Below are 23382 nucleotides of genomic sequence, written 5' to 3' on the forward strand. Positions count from 1 at the left end.
ATTGTAACATAACCTTCCCAAAATCCTGGCAAACCTATGCATGGGGGGCATAGGTGTACTCAGGGTGCCTAGCAGAAAACAACCTGAAGTATTTTTTTGCACTAACTTACAACAGTCTCTCCTAAACCATAGTCAAAAAGCAATGTGTGTGTAAAAATGAAAATTGAAAAAATGCCACCATACACTTTCTCCAATTTTTTTAGCTAAAACAGTTACTTCAAATGCATCAAAGCACACCATATACAATACCTTGGGGTGTCAACATTTCAAAAATATGCACATTCATGGAAACAAATAAATTGGGGTATGTTAAAATACCCCCAAAAATACAATAGGCAAAGAAAATATGTTAAATGTGAAAAAAAATCACAAACGCATGTTGGACATTTGGCATTACACCCCCCGAACAAGCCAAGAAACTTATGCATAGGTGGTATCACTGTACTCAGGAGATGTTGGTGAACACATATTGGGGTCTTCTTTGGCAGTAACACATAACAGGAGCTGAGAATTCATGTCTAAAGTACAATGTGTGTGAAAAATAACACACAAAAAATGACTGCCTAATAGTTTGACAAAGAATTAGTGCATGGAAAGTGTTAAAATACCAGCATTTGAAATACCCTAGGGTGTCTACTTTTCAAAAATATATGGTTTGATGGGGGTAATTTACATTGCCCGGCTTCAGAAATGTCCCAAATAGGACATGGGTGCATGATGACAGATGTGAAAATTCCAAGTTGAAAAACTGGAATGCCCCCCCTAAAATTAAGGCCTTTTAGCCCCCAGAGAAACCGACACACCTATACATGGGGGGTATCACTGTACTCAGGAGATGTTGTTGAATACATATTGAGGTTTTTTTTGGCAGTAACACATAACAGGGACTGAGAATATATGCCTAAAGTACAATGTGTGTGAAAAATAATGCAAAAAAATGACTACCTAAAAGTTTGACAAAGACTAGTGGTTGAATTAGTGCATGGAAAGCGTTAAAATACCAGCATTTGAAATACCCTAGGGTGTCTACTTTTCAAAAATATATGGTTTGATGGGGGTAATTTACATTGCCCGGCTTCAGAAATGTCCCAAATAGGACATGGGTGCATGATGACAGATGTGAAAATTCCAAGTTGAAAAACTGGAATGCCCCCCCTAAAATTAAGGCCTTTTAGCCCCCAGAGAACCCGACACACCTATACATGGGGGGTATCACTGTACTCAGGAGATGTTGTTGAATACATATTGAGGTTTTTTTTGGCAGTAACACATAACAGGGACTGAGAATATATGCCTAAAGTACAATGTGTGTGAAAAATAATGCAAAAAAATGACTACCTAAAAGTTTGACAAAGACTAGTGGTTGAATTAGTGCATGGAAAGTGTTAAAATACCAGCATTTGAAATACCCTAGGGTGTCTACTTTTCAAAAATATATGGTTTGATGGGGGTAATTTACATTGGCCGGCTTCAGAAATGTCCCAAATAGGACATGGGTGCATGATGACAGATGTGAAAATTCCAAGTTGAAAAACTGGAATGCGCCCCCTAAAATTAAGGCCTTTTAGCCCCCAGAGAACCCGACACACCTATACATGGGGGGTATCACTGTACTCAGAAGTTGTTGTTGAACACATATTGAGGTGTTTTTGGTCAGTAACATATAACAGGAACTGAGAATCCATGCCTAAAGTACAATGCGTGTGAAAAATAACACACCAAAATGACTACCCAAAAGTTTGACAAAGACTGGTGGTTGAATTAGTGCATGCAAAGTGTTAAAATACCAGCATTTGAAATACCCTAGGGTGTCTACTTTTTAAAAATATATGGTTTGATGGGGGTAATTTGCATTGTCCGGCTTCAGAAATGTCCCAAATAGGACATGGGTGCATGACGACAGATGTGAAAATTCCAAATTAAAAAACTGGAATGCGCCCCCTAAAAATAAGGCCTTTTAGCCCCCAGAGAACCCAACAGACCTATACATGGGTGGTATCACTGTACTCAGGAGATGCTGCTGAAGACATATTGGGGTGTTATTTGGCAGTAACCCTTAACGTTCTCAGTAAATGTATTCTTGAATTGCTATTTTGTCAAAAAATCACCACTTTTTTTTTTTTTTTTCAAACTTTGGCATAGATTGGTGGTAAAATAGTTGCATGGAAAGAGTCAAAATACCCCATGTTTAATACCTTAGGTTGTGTTCTTTTAAAAAATATATATATGTGAAGGGTTAATCAGGGATTCCTGACAGATATCAGTGTTCCAATGTAACTATCGCTAATTTTTTAAAAAAATTTTTGGAAATAGCAAAGTGCTACTTGTACTTATTGCCCTATAACTTGCAAAAAAAGCAAAGAACATGTAAACATTGAGTATTTCTAAACTCAGGACAAAATTTAGAAACTATTTAGCATGGGAGTTTTTTGGTAGTTGTTGAAGTATAGGAGATTTTGAGGGTCAAAGTTAGAAAAAGTGTGTTTTTTTCAATTTTTTCCTCATATTTTATAAAATTTTTTATAGTAAATTATAAGATATGATGAAAATAATGGTATCTTTAGAAAGTCCATTTAATGGCGAGAAAAACGGTATATAATATGTGTGGGTACAGTAAATGAGTAAGAGGAAAATTACAGCTAAACACAAACACTGCAGAAATGTAAAAATAGCCTTGGTCCCAAACGGACAGAAAATGGAAAAGTGCTGCGGTCATTAAGGGGTTAAATTACGTCATCCAAGATGGCGCCCCTTGAATTCCGATTGGCTGATAGGATTCTATCAGGTAGGAAAAGTCCTATTGGCTGATACAATCAGCCAATAGGATTGAGCTCGCATTCTATTGGCTGATTGAAACAGCCAATAGAATGCAAGCTCAATCCTATTGGCTGATTGGATCAGCCAATAGGATTGAACTTCAATCCTATTTGCTGATTGCATCAGCCAATAGGATTTTTCCTACCATAATTCCGGACGAACATCGCATAATTTTAGAGTTTTTATCTACAGATATCTGTCTCATGTTTTAAAATTATGTAGTGGGGTAACTATCATTTGTTATAGCAGAAGTGTCCAAATTCTTATAATTCACCACCAAAACTATGTATATTTGTAAAACAGACAACCCTAAGGGGCCGATTTATGAAAGTGCGAGCGGACATGATACGATGTAGCATACGCTGTCAGCAATTATCATTGCACAAGCAGTTCTTGTAAACTGCTTGTGCAATGCCACCCCTGCAGATTCGTCAGAGCAGGCGGACATTTGGAGCTTGATATTCCGGCCCCTTAGTATTGATCTAGGTTACTTTTGGTATATTCCATGCAACCAATTAATGTGTACCAAATATGATAATCAGTCACTAACTGTTTTACAAATTTGGGTTTCTAACTGAAATTATTTACCCACATTGACCTATATGTATATATCAGTACTTTCACTAAATCTTTTTTTTTATTCAAGGTATTGCACGAGTTTTAGTTGTTGTATTCACACTGCTGGCAACGTGGTATATTGCAGAGACTTTTTTCTCCTCAACGATGGAGATGAAGAACATTAAACGCTTTTTAGGTAAGGATAAGTATCATATGTTAAATATGTACATATATGATGCAATGTAAAGATATACACATTTGTAAACCTTTATTTGGATTCTTGTTCTCTAAATTAGCAATGGATATGGGGACAACTTACTATTTTGCATTATAAAGAGTTCACAGAAAGATTTATTTAGAGCAGTGATTTTTAACTTTTTTTTGCCGTGGCACACTTTACATTAAAAAATCCTTTGGCACACCACCATCCCAAAATGTAAAGAAAAATCACACATTGTAGCCTAATACAGCATATATATATACACAAACACACACATTCTGTATGTATTGTGCTGTTATGCCATGCCTCCTACAAACTACCCCTGCACTGGGAGTAAAAAACAAGCAAAGTTTAAAAAATATGTCACACTGTTGTCAGTCTGCCGTGGCACACCTGAGGATCTCTCACGGCACACTAGTGTGCCACGGCACACTGGTTGAAAAACACTGCTTTAGAGGGATATTACATATCTCATGTTTGTATATAAATTGTGCTTTGTCTCACACTCCCTAGCAAACCTAGGTTTTTAAAAATACTGCAAATGTCCTAATCCAGTTGTTTGATCTGCAGCATTTGCTGGGTACAGAAATTGCTATTTGGCCTCACTAGGGAGTGTGGGACAAAGCACAAATTTACTAAGAAGAAAGAGGTGATTAATGTCCTTTTAACACATAGATTGCCACCTCATATATGCACACCCTGTGCAGATATAATACTTTCTGCTGAGTGATGCACAATAACTTCTGGACAAGTTTGATTGACAAGGATGTACTGTATATAGTAGGGATGTGCAACAATTTGGCTTTTGTTAGCCAAATTTTGTAGACTGTGGCCATATGCAGTTTTTGCTTTACTAATTTCAGTGCAAGATTTCTTTGAGAAAATGTGCAATACCTTAATATTTGTAATTCACAAGGCATTGTCACTCATGAGCCAATGAAAATCCTTTCCATGAGAACATGTTTTGAGTACTGTATGGCGGCCACCTGTAGAGGGAGCTTTAGCGTACAGTAACTTTAGCCACTCTATGGTAAACTAAGGTGCATAGCTAAAAGCACTACTTATTAAAGGGACAGGCAATTTAAAATGAAACTTTAATGATTAAAGGGACACTGAACCCAAATTTTTTCTTTCATGATTCAGATAGGAGCATGAAATTTTAAGCAACTTTCTAATTTACTCCTATCATCATTTTTTCATTGGTTTCTTGCTATCTTTATTTGAAAAAGAAGGCATCTAAGCTTTTTTGGTTCAGAATTCTGGACAGCACTTTTTTTTTTATTGGTGGATGAATTTATCCACCAATCAGCAAGAACAACCCAGGTTGTTCACCAAAAATGGGCTGGCATCTAAACTTACATTCTTGCATTTCAAATAAAGATACCCAGAGAATGAAGAAAATTGATAATAGGAGTAAATTGGAAAGTTACTTAAAATGTCATGCTCTATCTGAATCACAAAAGAAAAAAAAAAGGTTCAGTTAGGGTTGCCACCTCAGCCATGTTTTCCTGGACACTTATGAGTTACACATGCTACAGGGTGTGCAGGGAGGAACATGTATTGTGTTTCTGGACAGCACTATTCATATTCCTCCCTGCACACCCTGCAGCATGTGTAACTTATAAGTGTTCTGTATTTTAAGGGACAGGTGGCAACCCTAGGTTCAGTGTCCCTTTAAGATAGAGCATGCTGAAACGGTTCATACCATTTTCCAATTATAATGACTTTGGAGAGAGGTTATTCTGCAATCTAAATTCCAGGCACCTACCTCTAATATTTTATAAGTGAAAATTGTGTTATAACTTATGACAGATTTTGAGTACAATATATAAAGAAAAAGGCATGAGAGAAAAAAATATAAAAAATATATTTGTTGCGAATATGCAGTATTATAATACAAAAATGCAAAAACAAAAAAAAACATATGAACCCAACATGGCAAAGTTACAATACTTTAATTATGCTTGCATATAAATAAATATTATACCATACCAGACAGTCTGACAGCATTTTTGTTCCAATAATCTTTTCTACCCCCTTATAATTTTAGGTAAGGGGTATTTATACCCTTTTAAACAATCCTTTGGCATTACATCATGAGTAATAAGCAAAAAAACAAAAAAAAAAACCCAATGTTATAACATTGAGATAAAATACAAGTAGCATACTTATATTATTTAGAGTGGTCATAAGCTTTAGTTTTAGTTGATACAACTTTTACTTAAAGTGACAGTATACACTCATTTGCATATATCTGCATGTAATAGACACTCCTTGTAAATAAAAATATGCACAGATACTGATCTAAAAATCCAGTATAAAACCTTTTAAAAACTTAGTTTAGCACTGTTGATAAGGTTAAACTGGGACACCCACTTAAAGGGGCTGAAAAAGCAGGAAGATCATACATCCCCCTTCCCTGCACATTAAAAGACCCATTATACAAACAGGCGTACGCAAGAATCTGTAGACATCAGTCTACATCTGATACTTTTGTGGCTCTTGGTTAGGAATCTGAAAATCAGCTCAATGTTATTAAAAAATCAATTGTTACAAAAACACTCCCAGATGGGCTATATAAATGAATCATCTACAAAACATTTATGCAAACAAAAATCTGGTGTACATGTCCATTTAAAGGGATAGTCTAGTCAAAATAAAATGTTCCTGATTCAGATAGAGCATGCAATTTTAAGCAACTTTCTAATTTACTCCTATTATCAAGTGTCCTTCGTTCTCTTGGTATCTTTATTTGAAAAGCAAAGAATGTAAGCTTAGGGATCGACCTATTTTTGGTCCACCTGGGTAGCGCTTGCTGATCTGTGGCTACAGTTAGACCCAGGTGCTGAACCGAAAATGGGCTGGCTCTAGCTTACAATCTTGCTTTTTCAAATAAAGATACCAAGAGATTAAAGAAAAATTGATAATAGGAGTAAATTAGAAAGTTGCTTAAAATTGCATGCTCTTTCTGAATCAGGAACATTTTATTTTGACTAGGCTATCCCTTTAAATGGACATGTACACCAGATTTTTGTTTGCATAAATGTTTTGTAGATGATTCATTTATATAGCCCATCTGGGAGTGTTTTTGTAACAATTGATTTTTTAATAACATTGAGCTGATTTTCAGATTCCTAACCAAGAGCTAGCCAAACACATCTCATGAGCCAAAAAACAAGTGTCATATATGTGCAGACACCAATAAGCAGATAACTCCTGCCGCTCATTGAGGCTACCTGGGTATGCTTTTCAATAAAGGATATCAAAAGAACAAAGCAAATGAGATAATAGAAGTATATTGAAAATAGTTTAAAATTCTACTCTCTGAATCATGAGATAATTTTTTGGGGGGTTTTATTCTCATTTATAGCAAAACATAATATTTTTACGGGATTACCTAGAGGGTGGTGAGGTTGAGTTTATGGACCAAGGGGGTGGTGGTTGGAAAAAGTTTGAAAACTACTGTTCTAATACATAGTTTTTTTGTTGTATTTTTTTATATAGGTGAAAATTCAGAAGAAAAAGAATGTAAGTAGTAAATTCATCAAATGCTTTATTTATTTTTTATTATTATATTGTAGTACAAAAAATTACATCCTCTATTTTGTTAACACGTAATATTTGCACCATTCACTTTGGAACTCTATGGGCTAGATAACAAGTGAGGCGCAAACGATTTTGCACTAGCACAAGCGCCTTTTTGCAAGCCATTTAAAATTTGCTGATATTACAAGTTAAGCGAAGTTGTGCCTTTTATGCTTCAATCCTTACCTCAATCTTAGAGCTGTGGTTAACTGGTTTCCAAAACTAAAAAATTGCACAAAACACATAAAAAATACATTACAAAGTACAGTTACACTCATAAATAAACTATTTACCCCTAAACCGCCATCCCCCCACATCACAAAGTCATAAACTATCATCTTAACCCCTAAACTAACACCCCCTAACTTAACCCAAAGTATAAGACCCAAAATTACAAAATAAATTCTAACTACCATAAAAAAAACTTACCTGTAAAAATAAATAAAACCTAATCTTACCTTTAAAAAAACCTAACATTACAAAAATAAAAAAACCTAACATTACAAAAATAAAAAACCATAACGTTACAAAAATAAAAAATCCTAACATTACAGAAAATAAAAAAAATAATAAAATAACTTAATCCTATTCTAATACCCCTTAAAAAAATAAAAAAAATAAAAATAAAAAGAACCCTATTCTAAAAATAAAATATCAATAGCCCTTAAAAGGGCCTTTTGTAGGGCATTGCCCTAAAGCGATCAGCTCTTTAGTCAAAAACCCCACTAATCAATCTAACATTATACCCCCCAACCCCCCAAAATAAACAAATATCTACCCCCCCTAAATTACTAAGTACCCTGAAAAGGGCATTTGGATGGGCATTGCCCTTAAAATTGCATTCTGCTCTTTAGCTGCCCAAAAAACTAAAAACCCTAATCTATAAAAATGAAAACCACCCCAAAAAACTAACACTAAACCCAAAGTTGGTACTCAACAATAGTGAATGTGAGGTACCCCTTTTTATATGGGAGTACCTTTGCATTCCTATTGGCTGATTTGAATCTTCAAATTCAAATTAGCCAATATAATGAAAGGAAAAAGCTTTGATTCTATTGGCTGATTTGAATTATCTGACTCATGAAAGGAACATTTTGTGTTTCGTGTCCCTTTAATTAGACCACCCAATACTAATTTTCTAATCTGCACTGGACCTCTATCATAAATAAATACAATTAACTAATTTCCACCTAGACCAGCTGTGACCCATGGGACTCCATACATAACCCAATATAAAACCTAACACATGTCAATAATAATAATAATAATAATAATAATAATAATAATAAAACGATTACACTCTAGTGTTTTATTCTAAAAGTCCATTTTCAGACACTTTCAGGATCACAGCAAGAAATGTCCCCTTCCTTGCTATAAGCTAAAGCCTAACACAGCTTCCCTGCTATTTAATTAATGTAATCACTCTGATTGGTTAGTTACTGATTAACTACCCTTAATAATAATTTGTTAATCAACATGCAGATATTATAGCATTGTGAGAAGCCACATATAATTCTGTTTGAATTGAAAACAAAGAGAATATGTTGGGTACGCATAGTAATTTCAGAATGAGCATAATGATAAACAGTACTGCATGGGTCAGTTAAAAGACTTAACTCTAAACATTGTTTCTCTATTCTGTTTTTCTAGCACAGAAAAAAATACATAACAAATGTAGAAATGAAAAAACTTGTCCAAGTGGTTACTTTGCATTTAAAATTGTAAGCGGTGCGGCAAATGTTGTTGGACCTTCTATCTGTTTCGAAGACAAAATGTAAGTATGCTTCAGACACGAAAAAGGTTTTTAGCAAAAAAAAAATCAAAAAAAAAAATCACAGGTTAAAGGGACACTGAACCGAAATTTTTTCTTTTGTGATTCAGATAAAGCATGACATTTTAAGCCACTTTCTAATTTACTCCTATTATCAAATTTTCTTCATTCACTTGGTATCTTTATTTGAAATGCAAGAATGTAAGTTTAGATGCCAGCCCATTTTTGGGGAACAACCTGGGTTGTTCTTGCTGATTGGTGGATAAATTCATCCGCCAATGAAAAAAGTGCTGAACCATAAAAAGGTTAGATGCCTTCTTTTTCAAATAAAGAAAAAAATTGGGTTCAGTATTCCTTTAATAAATTGTGACAGAGCCTTATATATATATATATATATATATATATATATATATATATATATATATATATATATATATACACACACTGTGTATGTATGTATGTGTATATATATATATATTTATATATATATATATATATATATATATATATATATATATATATATGTACACATGTGTGTATGTATGTATATATATATGTGTGTGTGTGTGTGTATATACCGGTGTGTATATATATATATATGTGTGTGTGTGTGTGTGTGTGTATTTTGTATCTGTGCTTTTTTAAATACGATTTAATCTATTTTCTTTAAACAAAAATTAGCCTAAAACTACAATGTCCAAATTTAAAGGGACATAAAACTCATATGCTAAATCACTTGGAAGTGATGCAGTATAGCTGTAAAAAAAAATCTGAGAAGAAAATATCGCCTGAACATCTCTACTGTATGTAAAAAAAGGAAGATATTTTACCTCACAATTTCCTCAGCTCAGCAGAGTAAGTGTTGTGTAAACAGTTATACTTCAGCTGCCAATCAGCACCAGCAGAGGAAATGTTTTGCCTTTGCTGTGATCTTATGAGATTTCATAGAACCTACTTAAAGGGGCAGTATACACCAATTTTCATTTAACTGCATGTAATAGACACTACTATAAAGAATAATATGCACAGATACTAATATAAAAATCTAGTATAAAACCATTTAAAAACTTATTTAGAAGCTTCCAGTTTAGCTCTGTTTAAAATGTTATTGGAACACCCACTGCAAGTGGGAAATATCAGACCCCCCCTCTCCTTTGCATATGAAAAGACCCAAAGACACATATAAAATCAAGCTGGAGTAGGTATACATCGGTATACTCCTAAATCTTTGGGGCTTGGTTAGGAGTCTGAAAATCAGAGCAATGTTATATAAAAATAAGCAAAACTATACATTTAAAAAAACAAAAAAACTTTATGGGCTATATAAATAGATCATCTACAAAACATTTATGCAAAGAAAAAATGAGTGTATAATGGCGCATTAAAGGGAATATCTTTTGATGTATTTACTCACTGCTAGCATTCTGCTAGGCAGTTCACTGGTTCTGGAGGAGACATCAGAGCAGTTCCCCTGCTTACTGTAAGGTAATTTATTCTGACTCCTTTGAACTACGTAGTTGCTCTAATATAATGAATAATATGCAGAGATACTAATATAAAAATCCAGTGTAAAACCTTTTAAAAACTTACTTAGAAGCTCCCAGTTTAATACTGTTAATGAGATAAGCCTAAGAAACCCACTGAAAGGGGCTGACTGGCTGCTTAAAGGGACATCATACACTCAGTTTTTCTTTGCATAAATGTTTTGTAGAAGATCTATTTATATAGCCCATAAAGTTTTTTTTTTTTTTAAATGTATAGTTTTGCTTATTTTTAAATAACATTGCTCTGATTTTCAGACTCCTAACCAAGCCCCAAAGTTTTATGTGAATACCGTCAGCTACCTTCTCCAGCTTGCTCCTGTTTGTGTAAAGGGTCTTTTCATATGCAAAAGAAGGGGGAGGGGGGGAAGTGTCTTATTTGCCACTTGCAGTGGGCTTTCCAGCTACCTTTTCAATAGAGTTAAACTGAGAGCTTCTAAGTAAGTTTTTAAACCATTTTATACTGGATTTTTATATCAGTATCTGTGCATCTTATTCTTTATAGTAGTGTCTATTACATGCAGTTATATGAAAATGAGTCTATACTGTCCTTTTAAAGTATCTTTCTTTTTTACATAGAGATGTTCAGGTGATATTTTCTAGTCGGCTTTTTGCAGCTATGCTGCATCACTTTCATGTGCTTTAACATTTGGGTATCATGGCCCTTTAAATTTAGGAGTTGTGGATTTGTTTTTATCTTATGTGGGAAAAAAACTTAAACATTTTCATAAAAATGTTTTGAGAAAAAAAAAATACGGAAAAAAGGGACTATTTTAGACCCCCCCCCCCCCCACACACACTTTCTGGGTTGGAAAGAACATGTTACACATTGTATTTATGAAAATATAATTAATTTCTTCTCTATAAATATGATTAGTGATTATTTAGCAAAAGCCAGGGAGATAATCATGGAGGTATAATAATAAATATTTATGTTGGGTTCCCATTGACACTACAGATATTAGCATTTTGGGTGCTGTGTATAGGAATACAAAGGAGATAAGTGTAAATGTGCGGTGTGTTATGATTTCTACTGTACACCATAAATAGTTTTTCCTGCATTATTTCAACATGATTTTTCATTTTTGCTATTTTGTTTCCATGTTTAATGATTATACAATACAATTTGGGTTTCATGTTCCTTTTTAGTGGTTAAAAGTAGGGAACACCCCATAGTCCGACACATTGTTCTCCAAAAAGTTTTTTTTAAACCCCGGCACTGGCACTCTATAGCAGCTATATTTATCCATCAACCCAAATGATTATTTCCTTTTTGAACATATTTAGTGCACTTTCAATAACCATCTCTTCTTGAAGTTGGAAATAAAACAATAGTTCCTGTTATATGTTATTAAATTTGATGTGCAAATTCCATGTGTGCTGCATTTTTCCATTTATTTGGTTAGGATTTTTGTTTCCGTGTAAAGTTTTAGTGCTGTGCAATGCAAGCTTTTTGCAAAAAGGAAGTGTTAGTCTTGATTCAAGACTCATATTGTATGCCCAATTAAAGGGGCAGTCTAGTATAAATTAAACTTTCATTATTCAGATAGGACTTTTAATTTTAATCAACTTTCTAATTTACTTTTATCATCAAATGTGCTTTTTTCTCTTGGTATTCTTAGTTTAAACTAAACCTAGGTAGGCTCATATGCTAATTTCTAAGCCTTTGAGGGCTGCCTCTTATCACATGCTTTTTAATTCTCTTTTCAACACAGAGACCGAAAGTACACGTGGGCTATATAGATAACACTGTGTTCAGGCACAGGGGGTTATTTAAGATTTAGCACAAAACAATGCTAACTGCAAGACAATAGATAATAAATAGTCACAGTCATGTGATCAGGGAGCTGGAAGAAGGTTCCTAGAATCAAAATATAATCACAGAGGTAAAAAGTATATTAATATAACTGTGTTGGTTATGCAAAACTGGGGAATGGGTAATAAAGGGATTATCTATCTTTTAAAACAATAACAATTCTATGGTAGACTGTCCCTTTAAGCTAAATATTAAATTTAATGGGATATGAATCCCAAATTACTTATTTCATGATACAGCTAGAGAACACAATTTAAAAAAATTCCAATTTACTTTTATTATCAAATTTGCTACGTTCACTTTTTATTCTTTGTTGAAGATATATCTATATAGGTAGTGTACCCATGTCTGGAGCTCTACATGACAGGAAATAGTGCTGCCTTCTAGTGCTCTTGCTAATGTATAACTTTTCAAAACTGCAGACATGTGCACACTCCTGAGCTTACCTTCTTGCTTTTCTATAAAGGATAACAAGAAAACAAAGAAAATGTGATAATAAAAGTAGATTAGAAAGTTGTTCTATCTGAATCATGAAAGAAATTTTTTGGGTTTTATGTCCCTTTATTTTCCTTTTTTGGCACTAGGGTTGCCACTATGGCGAATGTGTTTATATCTGAATTCGAATGTTAGAACAAATGTTATTGTAGAAATTCGATTTACATAATAGAATGTTGATAAGAATGAATATTCTTTAAAATTCAATTTTTGAATGTTATTTACAGTTTTTGAATGTCACATTCAAATTCGAATATTACATTTTCTAAAACACAATTGTAGACTAGAAACACTATTTCGAATTCGAATGTCACATTCAAATCGAATATCACATTCAAATCGAATATCACATTCGAATTTGAATATTACATTTATAAAACACAGTATTAGACTAGAAATACTATTTTGAATTCGAATGTCACATTCAAATCGAATATTACATTTATTAAACACAGTTGTAAACTAGAAATACTTTTCAAATTCGAATGTGACATTCAAATTCGAATATTACATTTCGAAATTGAATGAATACATAGCTAAACATTCTATTATTCTAACGATTATTTTCAAATTTTATTGAAAAATTTGAAAACGAAAATTTGAAAATAGAATGTTAGAATGTTATATAAACATTTGAAATTTGATTCGAAAGAATGTATAAAAATGTGTTTTAAATCTCGAATTTTTAGAAACATTCGCTCATCCCTAGTTGCCACCCAGCCTGTAATTTACCAGCATGTCCAATAATAAAAAAATAAATTAAAAAATATATAATCGGAAGTCATTTCTTAGTGTCTTAGTTTCTGAGTTATGCTATATAATTATGTATGTAATTTGCAAACATATACTAATTAGAATGAATGGCAAGGTGGTAACCTCAGGGCACTTTGTCATTATTTAATTGTAACACACACAATAACTGGGGTGGGAAGCATGCAGCAAATTTAGGGCTCCTAGTGGGATGTCCATGGTTTGGAAGTTCGGCTGTTCTATCCCCCACACAGCCTTTCATCAAATATCTTGGTTTCCAAAATGAAACCAGAAGCTACAACTCTCTGCTCATAACCCCCTCCCATGGCAAATCCAGCCCTATCCAATATATACCCAATACCTTGTGACCACACCCAGAAAACACTTGGCTCCGCCCACTACACACATCTTAGATCTCCCTGTCCGAGCAGTGTCTGAGAAATGTTGAATGGTATTGTTAAAGCTGAAAACTGATTGGATGTGTTAAGCAAATATACACAGGAATCCTTGTGTTGCTACAGCATATTATCTTTTAGGATTGAAACAGTTGATGCATTGGTATTTAGAGGTTTAAATTTAAAGCATATAACGTATTTTCTTATTATTTTTGTTACTTCAGTATAATGAGTGGTGTGAGAAGCAACATCGGTAGAGGATTGAACATTGCATTAATAAATGGTAAGTTGCATGGAGAAAGATACCTGTTTGTATTATGTGAGTATCCGCATATCTTACACATTTATGTTTGAATATTTTTTTATTTTTCATAAATAATAAACATTTACAGAAACAGAAATACCTTCCTCTGCAGCGATCTCAATGATTATGGGATCCAGAGTGTAGGTTTGTACGTAAACATTTCTAAACAGTATATGCTACAGTTAATAATTATTATAATAGCTCAGTCATTGCTACTGAAATTTACACAACTATGGAGGGTTAGCAGTTAGAGATTAAATACCTTATCTTCATACTGTCGTGCAATCCTTGGTAAGAGATAGTATAGTACTTGTGTCTGATAGAAGGCTTGCCCTCCGCTGAACCCCACCAAAACTTTTAAGTCGATCTGAGCTAACCCACTCAAGTCACATACTGCTGAACTATTAAAGAATACAACTCTAAGGGGAGGTAAGGTTAGGTAAAATAGGTTATCAAGGGTCAAAGGGGGAAGGGACGGGGAGGGGGGGTGACGACACATTTTGTCTCAGTGTTTGTTATGTATACTGCGATAGATAGAGGAATCGATGTGCAGAATAATCACCTAAGGTTGACTTTTCCATTAGTTTCAAGTGTCTAACCTTCATTTCGCTATCCAATAGTACCATATTGCCTGGACTACTTCCTTATTGTCTAAGGTTAAGTCGTACATGTTATACGTGTACTGAATTTTATTGTATACCTCTGTCCAGGTGGGGCTACCTGTCTTCCAGTACCTGGCTATACATGTCCGGGTGACTGTACATACTATCCTAATAAATGTATTTATGTGCTTGTTAAATCTATTGATAGGAATGTGCAATAAGGCCTGTTGAATTGTGAGATCTATCTTTTCGTTCAGGATCCGACTAAGGAAAGAAGATAGAGTTTTCCATAGACCTGAGATTACTCCGCAGTCCCACCACATATGTCTATATGTTCCTCTTTCTCTGCACCCTCTGTAACACAGTGGGTTTCCCTGTGCATGCATATGGGCCGTTCTAGTGGGTGTCAGGTACCAGCGGTGTATAGTCTTAGTAATATTTTCCTTTAGGTCCACACTTAGGAGTCCTTTGTCTGCCCTTTGAAATATTGATTCCCATTCTTTGTTGTCTTTACTAATATGTAGTTCCCTCTCCCATGCCAACATAGTAGTGGTTTTGGTCGTGATCTGTGAATCCTGTATGGCTATATAGAGAATGGATATAGTGTGTCTAGTACAGTCCTTTGTTTTACACATGTCTTCTAATGGTGTTGTGTGGCCATCTCTAGTTTTCCTTATATATGAGTGCATTGCGGATTGTATCTGCAAATATAGATACCAATGAAGTTTAAGGGGGCTCAGTTTTGTCTGCAACTGAATGAAGGATAGTATAGCTCCGTCTTCCAGAAAGTCTGCTACTTTATACAATCCCTTGTTTTCCCATTTCTGTATTTGAGCCCTGAGTTCTTCAGGTAAGATATATCTTATCAGGATGTATAGGGAGTATTGTGGTAGAAGCTTAAATTTATTACTTGTTTTTTTCCAAGTGTTTATAGTGAGATTTGTAGTATAAGGTTTATCTGTCTCACTAGAGGGCTGTGTTTTCTCCGGGTCCCAAAGTATAGCGTCAGTCTCGTCCCATCCTCCTAAAGTCGCTTCTAAAGTGGGCCATATGACCTCTGTGTTCCTTTTCAATAAGAGGCTAACTTGTGCTAATCTGGCAGCATTATAATATTCTAATAGATTAGGGACCCCAATACCTCCTAGATTTTTATGTCTGTATAAAACTGGCCTCGCTATTCTATTTGTTTTGTCTCCTCTGATATAGCCTAGTATGTCTTTTTGTATTGTCTCTAAATCTGTTTTAACCATTTTAACAGGAAGGGTTCTAAATAAATATAGTATCCTTGGCAGGATGTTCATCTTAACCGAGGCCACTCTGCCCAGCCACGAGAACTTGTAAGTTTTCCATTTTGCTATGTCTTTCCTAATCTGCCTGAACAGCGGAGGATAGTTAACTTTATACAGTAGTGTCGGGGAGGAGGGGAGGTGGATCCCTAGGTATTTTAGAGTATGCTTCATCCATTTAAAGTGAAAATTTGTTTCTAGTATCTCCTGTGTCTGTCGAGGGATCGCTATGGGGAGAGCCTCACATTTCTCTGCATTAATCTTAAATCCCGAAATAGATGAGAATGTGTCTAGTGTTTGGTGGAGAATAGGTAATGAGATTAGGGGGTTCGTCAAAGTCAAGAGTATGTCGTCCGCAAATAAGGCCATTTTATATTCCATCTTATTTGTCTTAAGTCCTGTTATATCTGTCTGTGAACGAATTTTAGCAGCTAGGGGCTCTATGCAAAGAGCAAAAAGCAATGGAGACAGGGGGCACTCCTGTCTGGTTCCATTACGAATTGGGAAGTGCTGAGATTTATATCCCGCTGATGAGACCTGAGCTCCCGGCGTGGAATAGATGGCCCTCAATGCTTTCATAATGGCTCCCTCAAACCCCATCTTATGTAACACCGAAAACATATATCCCCAGTCAATGCGATCAAACGCCTTCTCCGCATCCAATGATAGGAGCAGAGAAGGCGTTTTTGATTCTGTCAGGGCCTGTACCAGGTTAGTTACTTTGCGTATATTGTCTGGGGCTTCTCGACCTTTGATAAAACCCACCTGATCCGGGTGTACCAGGTGGGGTATGATATGTTTGAGCCGGTTTGCTAATATTTTAGTAAAAATTTTAAGGTCCTGATTAATCAGGGATATTGGGCGGTAGTTTTGGCATTTTTTGTGATCCTTCCCAGGTTTAGGAATTACTACTATCTTTGCAGTCAGGAGCTCTGGTGGAATGACCCCTCCCTCCATAATATAGTTACATATTTTAACTAGATGTGGGATTAGTATGCCTTTAAATAGCTTATAGTATTCGCCGGGGAATCCGTCCGGTCCCGCCGCCTTCCCTGGTTTGAGGTCTCTGATAGCCCCAAGCACCTCCATAGAGGATATGGGGGCATTTAGGGGTTCTCTCTGTTCCTCAGAAAGAGTCTGCAATAGATCTTGACTGAGAAAGGTTGAGGTTAGTTCCTCTGTCTCTTTATCATGTGAGATCTTTTTGCCATCATATAGTTCCCCATAGTAAGTTGCGAAGGTGTCTACTATTTCTTGGGGGTGTGAGGTCACTGAGTCACTAGATGTCTCTATTGAGGAAATAACTGAGGCTTTACATCTTTCTTGGATTTTATGCGCCATGTATCTGTCTGGTTTATTTGCGAATAAAAAGTATTGTGCCTGATAACTTTGACTGGCTCTAATGGCACGAGATTGTAGAAGAGTGGCTAGGGCAGTTCTTTTGGATTGGAGAGTTTTCTGAATGGCCGTTGTTCTAATAAGTCTATGCTTCTTTTCTAAGTCTTCGATTTCTGTATGAAGTTGTTTTAACTGTTGTCTGTACTTTCTAGTTTGTATTGCTTTCTCCTTAATAAGTATCCCCCTTAATACTGCTTTGTGGGCCGCCCACGTGATCCCTGGATTAGTCACTGTATCAGTATTAATACTCCAGTATTCAGTGAGAAGTCTAATTATATTGTCATGTGTCTGGGGGTTTCTGACGCACGACCCATCAAAGGTCCATGTCTTACTTCTGTGTGGGTCACACAGTCCCTCTAGCTGTAAAGTAATGATCGAGTGATTAGACCACACACAAGCATGGATCTGTGAACCGTGTAACAGAGGTTGCAGTATTTGACTTACATATATGTAATCCAATCTGATGTAGGATTTATGTGGCGCTGAATAAAACGTAGTGTCATTAGTCAGGCCATAAAGCGTGGTCCATGTATCTATCAGGGAGTGAGGTAGTAATGTGTCTTGTATTGTTTTGACAATACGGTTATGTCTGGTTTGTTTGTTGGTTAAGGGTCTTTTTGCTGTGGGTTCGATATTTAGCATTGTGATATTAAAGTCTCCTGCCATAAATATTTTAGTATGGGACCATTGTGTGAGTAGATATGATATATGTTGAAAAAAGTTATGTTGGTTTTCGTTCGGTGCATAAACATTGCATAGAGTAATTTCAGTGTCTAATATTCTCCCTTTAACTATTATATACCTCCCTTCAGTGTCTGCAATTACCTCTTCTTTTATGAAATTAAGTGAGGAGTGGATAAGGATAGATGTGCCTCTTTTTTTAGTTGTTGTTGTGGAGTGGAAGTGGGAATTAAAATGTTTTGCCCAATACTTTGGAATTCTATCGTTAAGTAGGTGGGTCTCTTGGAGAAATAATATATTGGCATGTAGGGAGGTATATTGTGACATTGCCATGCGTCGTTTTACGTCAGTATTTAGTCCCCTTACATTATGGGACAATATCTTTATCCTAGGGATCATGTTATTGTATCTATTGTGGACTGGTGCAAAAGGAAGATTGTTACCTGTGGATCTCTGGTCTGGAAATCTAATGGTATAGAGTGCAGGTACTTGGAAGTGTATATGGTGAACTTTTCTGTGTCGTCACTGGGGATGGGGAGGGAGCTAGAAGAAAAAAACAGTGTTAATAACATAAAAAGCAATATTTCCGGGTCTCCAACAGTAGGACCCTTAATGGTTGAACTTTGGAATAACATAGGAACAAGTTATAAAATAAATTAACTTATATTATTATACTCTGGGGGAAACTAAAGGCCCCGCAACATCTTATTACATCTATATCAATAGATTAGTGAGAGTCTCTGAGAAGGAATGTCAATGGAGAGGACCACGCCTCTCGGGGAAGGAAACCTAAAACAGTGATTTCAGATAGTGTAATGGATGTCCAGAATTATCTTCATTTAGTGTTTCTTTTGTCAGCCTTCCCACCTCTCAGACTCTAAGAAAAGAAAGAAAAGTCTTCAAGAAGGAGATGCTGTCATCTATGATGTTTTCCCTCTTGTTTCTTTAGTTTTTTGTTTTTTATAGTTGATATTCTGCCATTTAGATGGATCTGGTGGTCTGCTTGGGTTTTTATTCTTCTCTGGGTTCAGTTCTGTGGTTGGGGTAATAGGTGTCTCCAAAGCCAAAATCTTGCAAATTTCAGGAATGTCTTCTGGGTCTTTAAGTTAATTGTTTTAGAGTCTTTTGTAATGTGTAAAGCAAATGGAAATCCCCATCTGTATAAAATCTGGTGTTTCCGGAGTAGAGTAGTGAGAGGACGAAGGGCACTCCTCCTTTGTAATGTCCTGACACTGAGATCCTGGTAGAATTGTATCACGTTGCCTTGATGTTTATATGTGGGATGTTTCCTGGCCGCTTGTAGAATTTTCTCTCTATCTGGGAAGAAGGTTAGTTTGATAATAATGTCTCTTGGGGGAAGACCTGTTTTGGGTTTGGCTTTTAATGCCCTATGTGCTCTCTCAATATGGAAGATATAATCAGCTGGGGAGTTTGTAATCTGCATGAAGAGTTGAGTGAGATAAGCTGGGAGTTCTGTAGGGCTCACTTCTTCTGGAACTCCTTTGAGGCGTATATTGTTCCTTCTGCTCCTGTTTTCCAGATCTTCCAATTTATCCTGGAGATCTTCCATCAGTTCTTGTTGAGAGGACACTGATTGGGACATTTCATCCATCTGATCTACCATGGCATCCTTTTGATCTTCTAGTGTCTCAATCCTGTTACCCATCTCCATCAAGTCAGATTTAAACTCAGAAAGGCTATTGGTGACAGATGTGTGTATAGAATCAATTTTCTCCCATAATTTTTCAAAATTATCTGTAATATCTTTCTTGGAAACCAAATTTCTGAGATCAGCTTTCGTTAGTGGGCTTTTGTCTTGTGGAGCTAATTGAGAATCGATGTCAGATTCTTCTTCCATTTCTGCATCTGTTTGCTGTTTATTACTTTGAGAACTCTTAAAGAATGTGGATACAGGTGTAGATTTTATTGTTTTATCCCCCTTAGTGGGTCTTCTAGAGGTCATGGTGCAGGGGGAGGGTCTAGACCGCTGTTGATTGGAGTTGTTCGTTCAGATTGGGTAGTCAGTTGCATAAACAGTGACCTTGTGCAAAAGAAATGACCCTGCAGAGTTGGCTTTATATTAGTTAGTCAGGCAGATAGTTCATTTAGGCATACAAGAGGTTTTGTTTTCCCTCTCAATACATGTTATGATTTATATCGATGTTGCAAGCATTATGGAATAGAATTTTCAGGTCCCCCCACAGTAATCAGGTTGTCATTCACATTATCCTCTCCAATATGATTATCAGTCTACTATCAGCAGATATAAGCCACTATGGGTATGAAGGAGGTAAATTTGTGGCTCTTATATCCCCAGTGGTTATACCAAAATAACTTTCCAGAAGCAGTTTTTGATGTAGGGTGGGTCCCTGACTCCCCTCTCTCCAGAATATATCATCTCAGATGTAGTTGATATATTGATATTATATAGAGATATGTTGGTATCTCCCCTCTCCCCAGGGAACTTATCCTCACAGGATGATCACGGCAAAAGGTTTGTGGGGTATGACCTATCAGCACTTCAGTCTGATAGGAAAGGGGGGGGGGGGAAGAGGGTGATTAGAGAGAATCAGGCAAAAAGAAAGGAAGATGAGAGGAAAAAAAGCTGTCTTCCCTTTAAAACTGTCACTTAGATGTGTGCTTCTGCTGATAAAGTATAGCTGTTAGATCTTAATAAATCCAGCAGGGGTCAGTGTTGTACTGCAGCCATATGGAAAAGTTCTTAAGATGTATTATGGAGATGGGACGGTGAACGGGGTGTAGCATAAATTTAACCCTTTTCCTTTTTATTATTAAACTTGTGTGTTTAGTGTAACTGTGGGGGTTGGCTATCAGGTGGTTGTTCCTCCGCTTTTCACTTATTTTAGTTATCCAGTAGCGGTGCGGTTATTTTGCCTTCTAGCTATTCTCTAATACTTCAGAGCCGTCAAAGTAGCTGTGTAAGAGGCAAGAATCACTTAGGCCTAGATTTGGAGTTTGGCGGTAAAAGGGCTGTTAACGCTCCGCGGGCTTTTTTCTGGCCGCACCATAAATTTAACTCTGGTATCGAGAGTTTAATCAAATGCTGCGTTAGGCTCCAAAAAAGGAGCGTAGAGCATTTTTACCGCAAATGCAACTCTCGATACCAGAGTTGCTTACGGACGCGGCCGGCCTCAAAAACGTGCTCGTGCACGATTCTCCCATAGGAAACAATGGGGCTGTTTGAGCTGAAAAAAAACCTAACACCTGCAAAAAAGCAGCGTTCAGCTCCTAACGCAGCCCCATTGTTTCCTATGGGGAAACACTTCCTACGTCTGCACCTAACACCCTAACATGTACCCCGAGTCTAAACACCCCTAACCTTACACTTATTAACCCCTAATCTGCCGCCCCCGCTATCGCTGACCCCTGCATATTTTTTTTAACCCCTAATCTGCCGCTCCGTAAACCGCCGCAACCTACGTTATCCCTATGTACCCCTAATCTGCTGCCCTAACACCGCCGACCCCTATATTATATTTATTAACCCCTAATCTGCCCCCCTCAACGTCGCCGACACCTGCCTACACTTATTAACCCCTAATCTGTCGAGCGGACCTGAGCGCTACTATAATAAAGTTATTAACCCCTAATCCGCCTCACTAACCCTATCATAAATAGTATTAACCCCTAATCTGCCCTCCCTAACATCGCCGACACCTACCTTCAATTATTAACCCCTAATCTTCCGATCGGAGCTCACCGCTATTCTAATAAATGGATTAACCCCTAAAGCTAAGTCTAACCCTAACACTAACATCCCCCTAAGTTAAATATAATTTTTATCTAACGAAATAAATTAACTCTTATTAAATAAATTATTCCTATTTAAAGCTAAATACTTACCTGTAAAATAAATCCTAATATAGCTACAATATAAATTATAATTATATTATAGCTATTTTAGGATTAATATTTATTTTACAGGCAACTTTGTAATTATTTTAACCAGGTACAATAGCTATTAAATAGTTAAGAACTATTTAATAGTTACCTAGTTAAAATAATAACAAATTTACCTGTAAAATAAATCCTAACCTAAGATATAATTAAACCTAACACTACCCTATCAATAAAATAATTAAATAAACTACCTACAATTACCTACAATTAACCTAACACTACACTATCAATAAATTAATTAAACACAATTCCTACAAATAAATACAATTAAATAAACTAGCTAAAGTACAAAAAATAAAAAAGAACTAAGATACAAAAAATAAAAAAATATTTACAAACATAAGAAAAATATTACAACAATTTTAAACTAATTACACCTACTCTAAGCCCCCTAATAAAATAACAAAGCCCCCCAAAATAAAAAATTCCCTACCCTATTCTAAATTAAAAAAGTTACAAGCTCTTTTACCTTACCAGCCCTGAACAGGGCCCTTTGCGGGGCATGCCCCAAGAAGTTCAGCTCTTTTGCCTGTAAAAAAAAACATACAATACCCCCCCCCCAACATTACAACCCACCACCCACATACCCCTAATCTAACCCAAACCCCCCTTAAATAAACCTAACACTAATCCCCTGAAGATCTTCCTACCTTGTCTTCACCATCCAGGTATCACCGATCCGTCCTGGCTCCAAGATCTTCATCCAACCCAAGCGGGGGTTGGCGATCCATAATCCGGTGCTGAAGAGGTCCAGAAGAGGCTCCAAAGTCTTCCTCCTATCCGGCAAGAAGAGGACATCCGGACCGGCAAACATCTTCTCCAAGCGGCATCTTCGATCTTCTTCCATCCGGAGCGAAGCGGCAGGATCCTGAAGACCTCCAGCGCGGAACATCCATCCGGACCGACGACTGAACGACGAATGACTGTTCCTTTAAGGGACGTCATCCAAGATGGCGTCCCTCGAATTCCGATTGGCTGATAGGATTCTATCAGCCAATCGGAATTAAGGTAGGAATTTTCTGATTGGCTGATGGAATCAGCCAATCAGAATCTAGTTCAATCCGATTGGCCGATCCAATCAGCCAATCAGATTGAGCTCGCATTCTATTGGCTGATCGGAACAGCCAATAGAATGCGAGCTCAATCTGATTGGCTGATTGGATCAGCCAATCGGATTGAACTTGATTCTGATTGGCTGATTCCATCAGCCAATCAGAAAATTCCTACCTTAATTCCGATTGG

The 23382-nt window shown here is 36.3% G+C and overlaps 1 protein-coding gene across 1 annotated transcript in view; it reads left to right on the forward strand.

The window, feature by feature from the left end:
* Positions 1 to 3467: 3467 nt before the first annotated feature.
* Positions 3468 to 23382, forward strand: part of FAM3D (FAM3 metabolism regulating signaling molecule D) — a 50348-nt gene continuing 30433 nt past the window's right edge. Inside the window, exons 1-4 of the mRNA XM_053688981.1 lie at positions 3468 to 3571; positions 7100 to 7123; positions 8831 to 8954; positions 14173 to 14231. Coding sequence (XP_053544956.1) covers positions 3541 to 3571; positions 7100 to 7123; positions 8831 to 8954; positions 14173 to 14231 — 238 coding nt within the window. The 5' untranslated portion in view covers positions 3468 to 3540. The remainder of the gene's footprint in view (positions 3572 to 7099; positions 7124 to 8830; positions 8955 to 14172; positions 14232 to 23382) is intronic.

This window comes from Bombina bombina, chromosome 7, assembly GCF_027579735.1.
Source record: "Bombina bombina isolate aBomBom1 chromosome 7, aBomBom1.pri, whole genome shotgun sequence".
Lineage (NCBI taxonomy): Eukaryota > Metazoa > Chordata > Amphibia > Anura > Bombinatoridae > Bombina > Bombina bombina.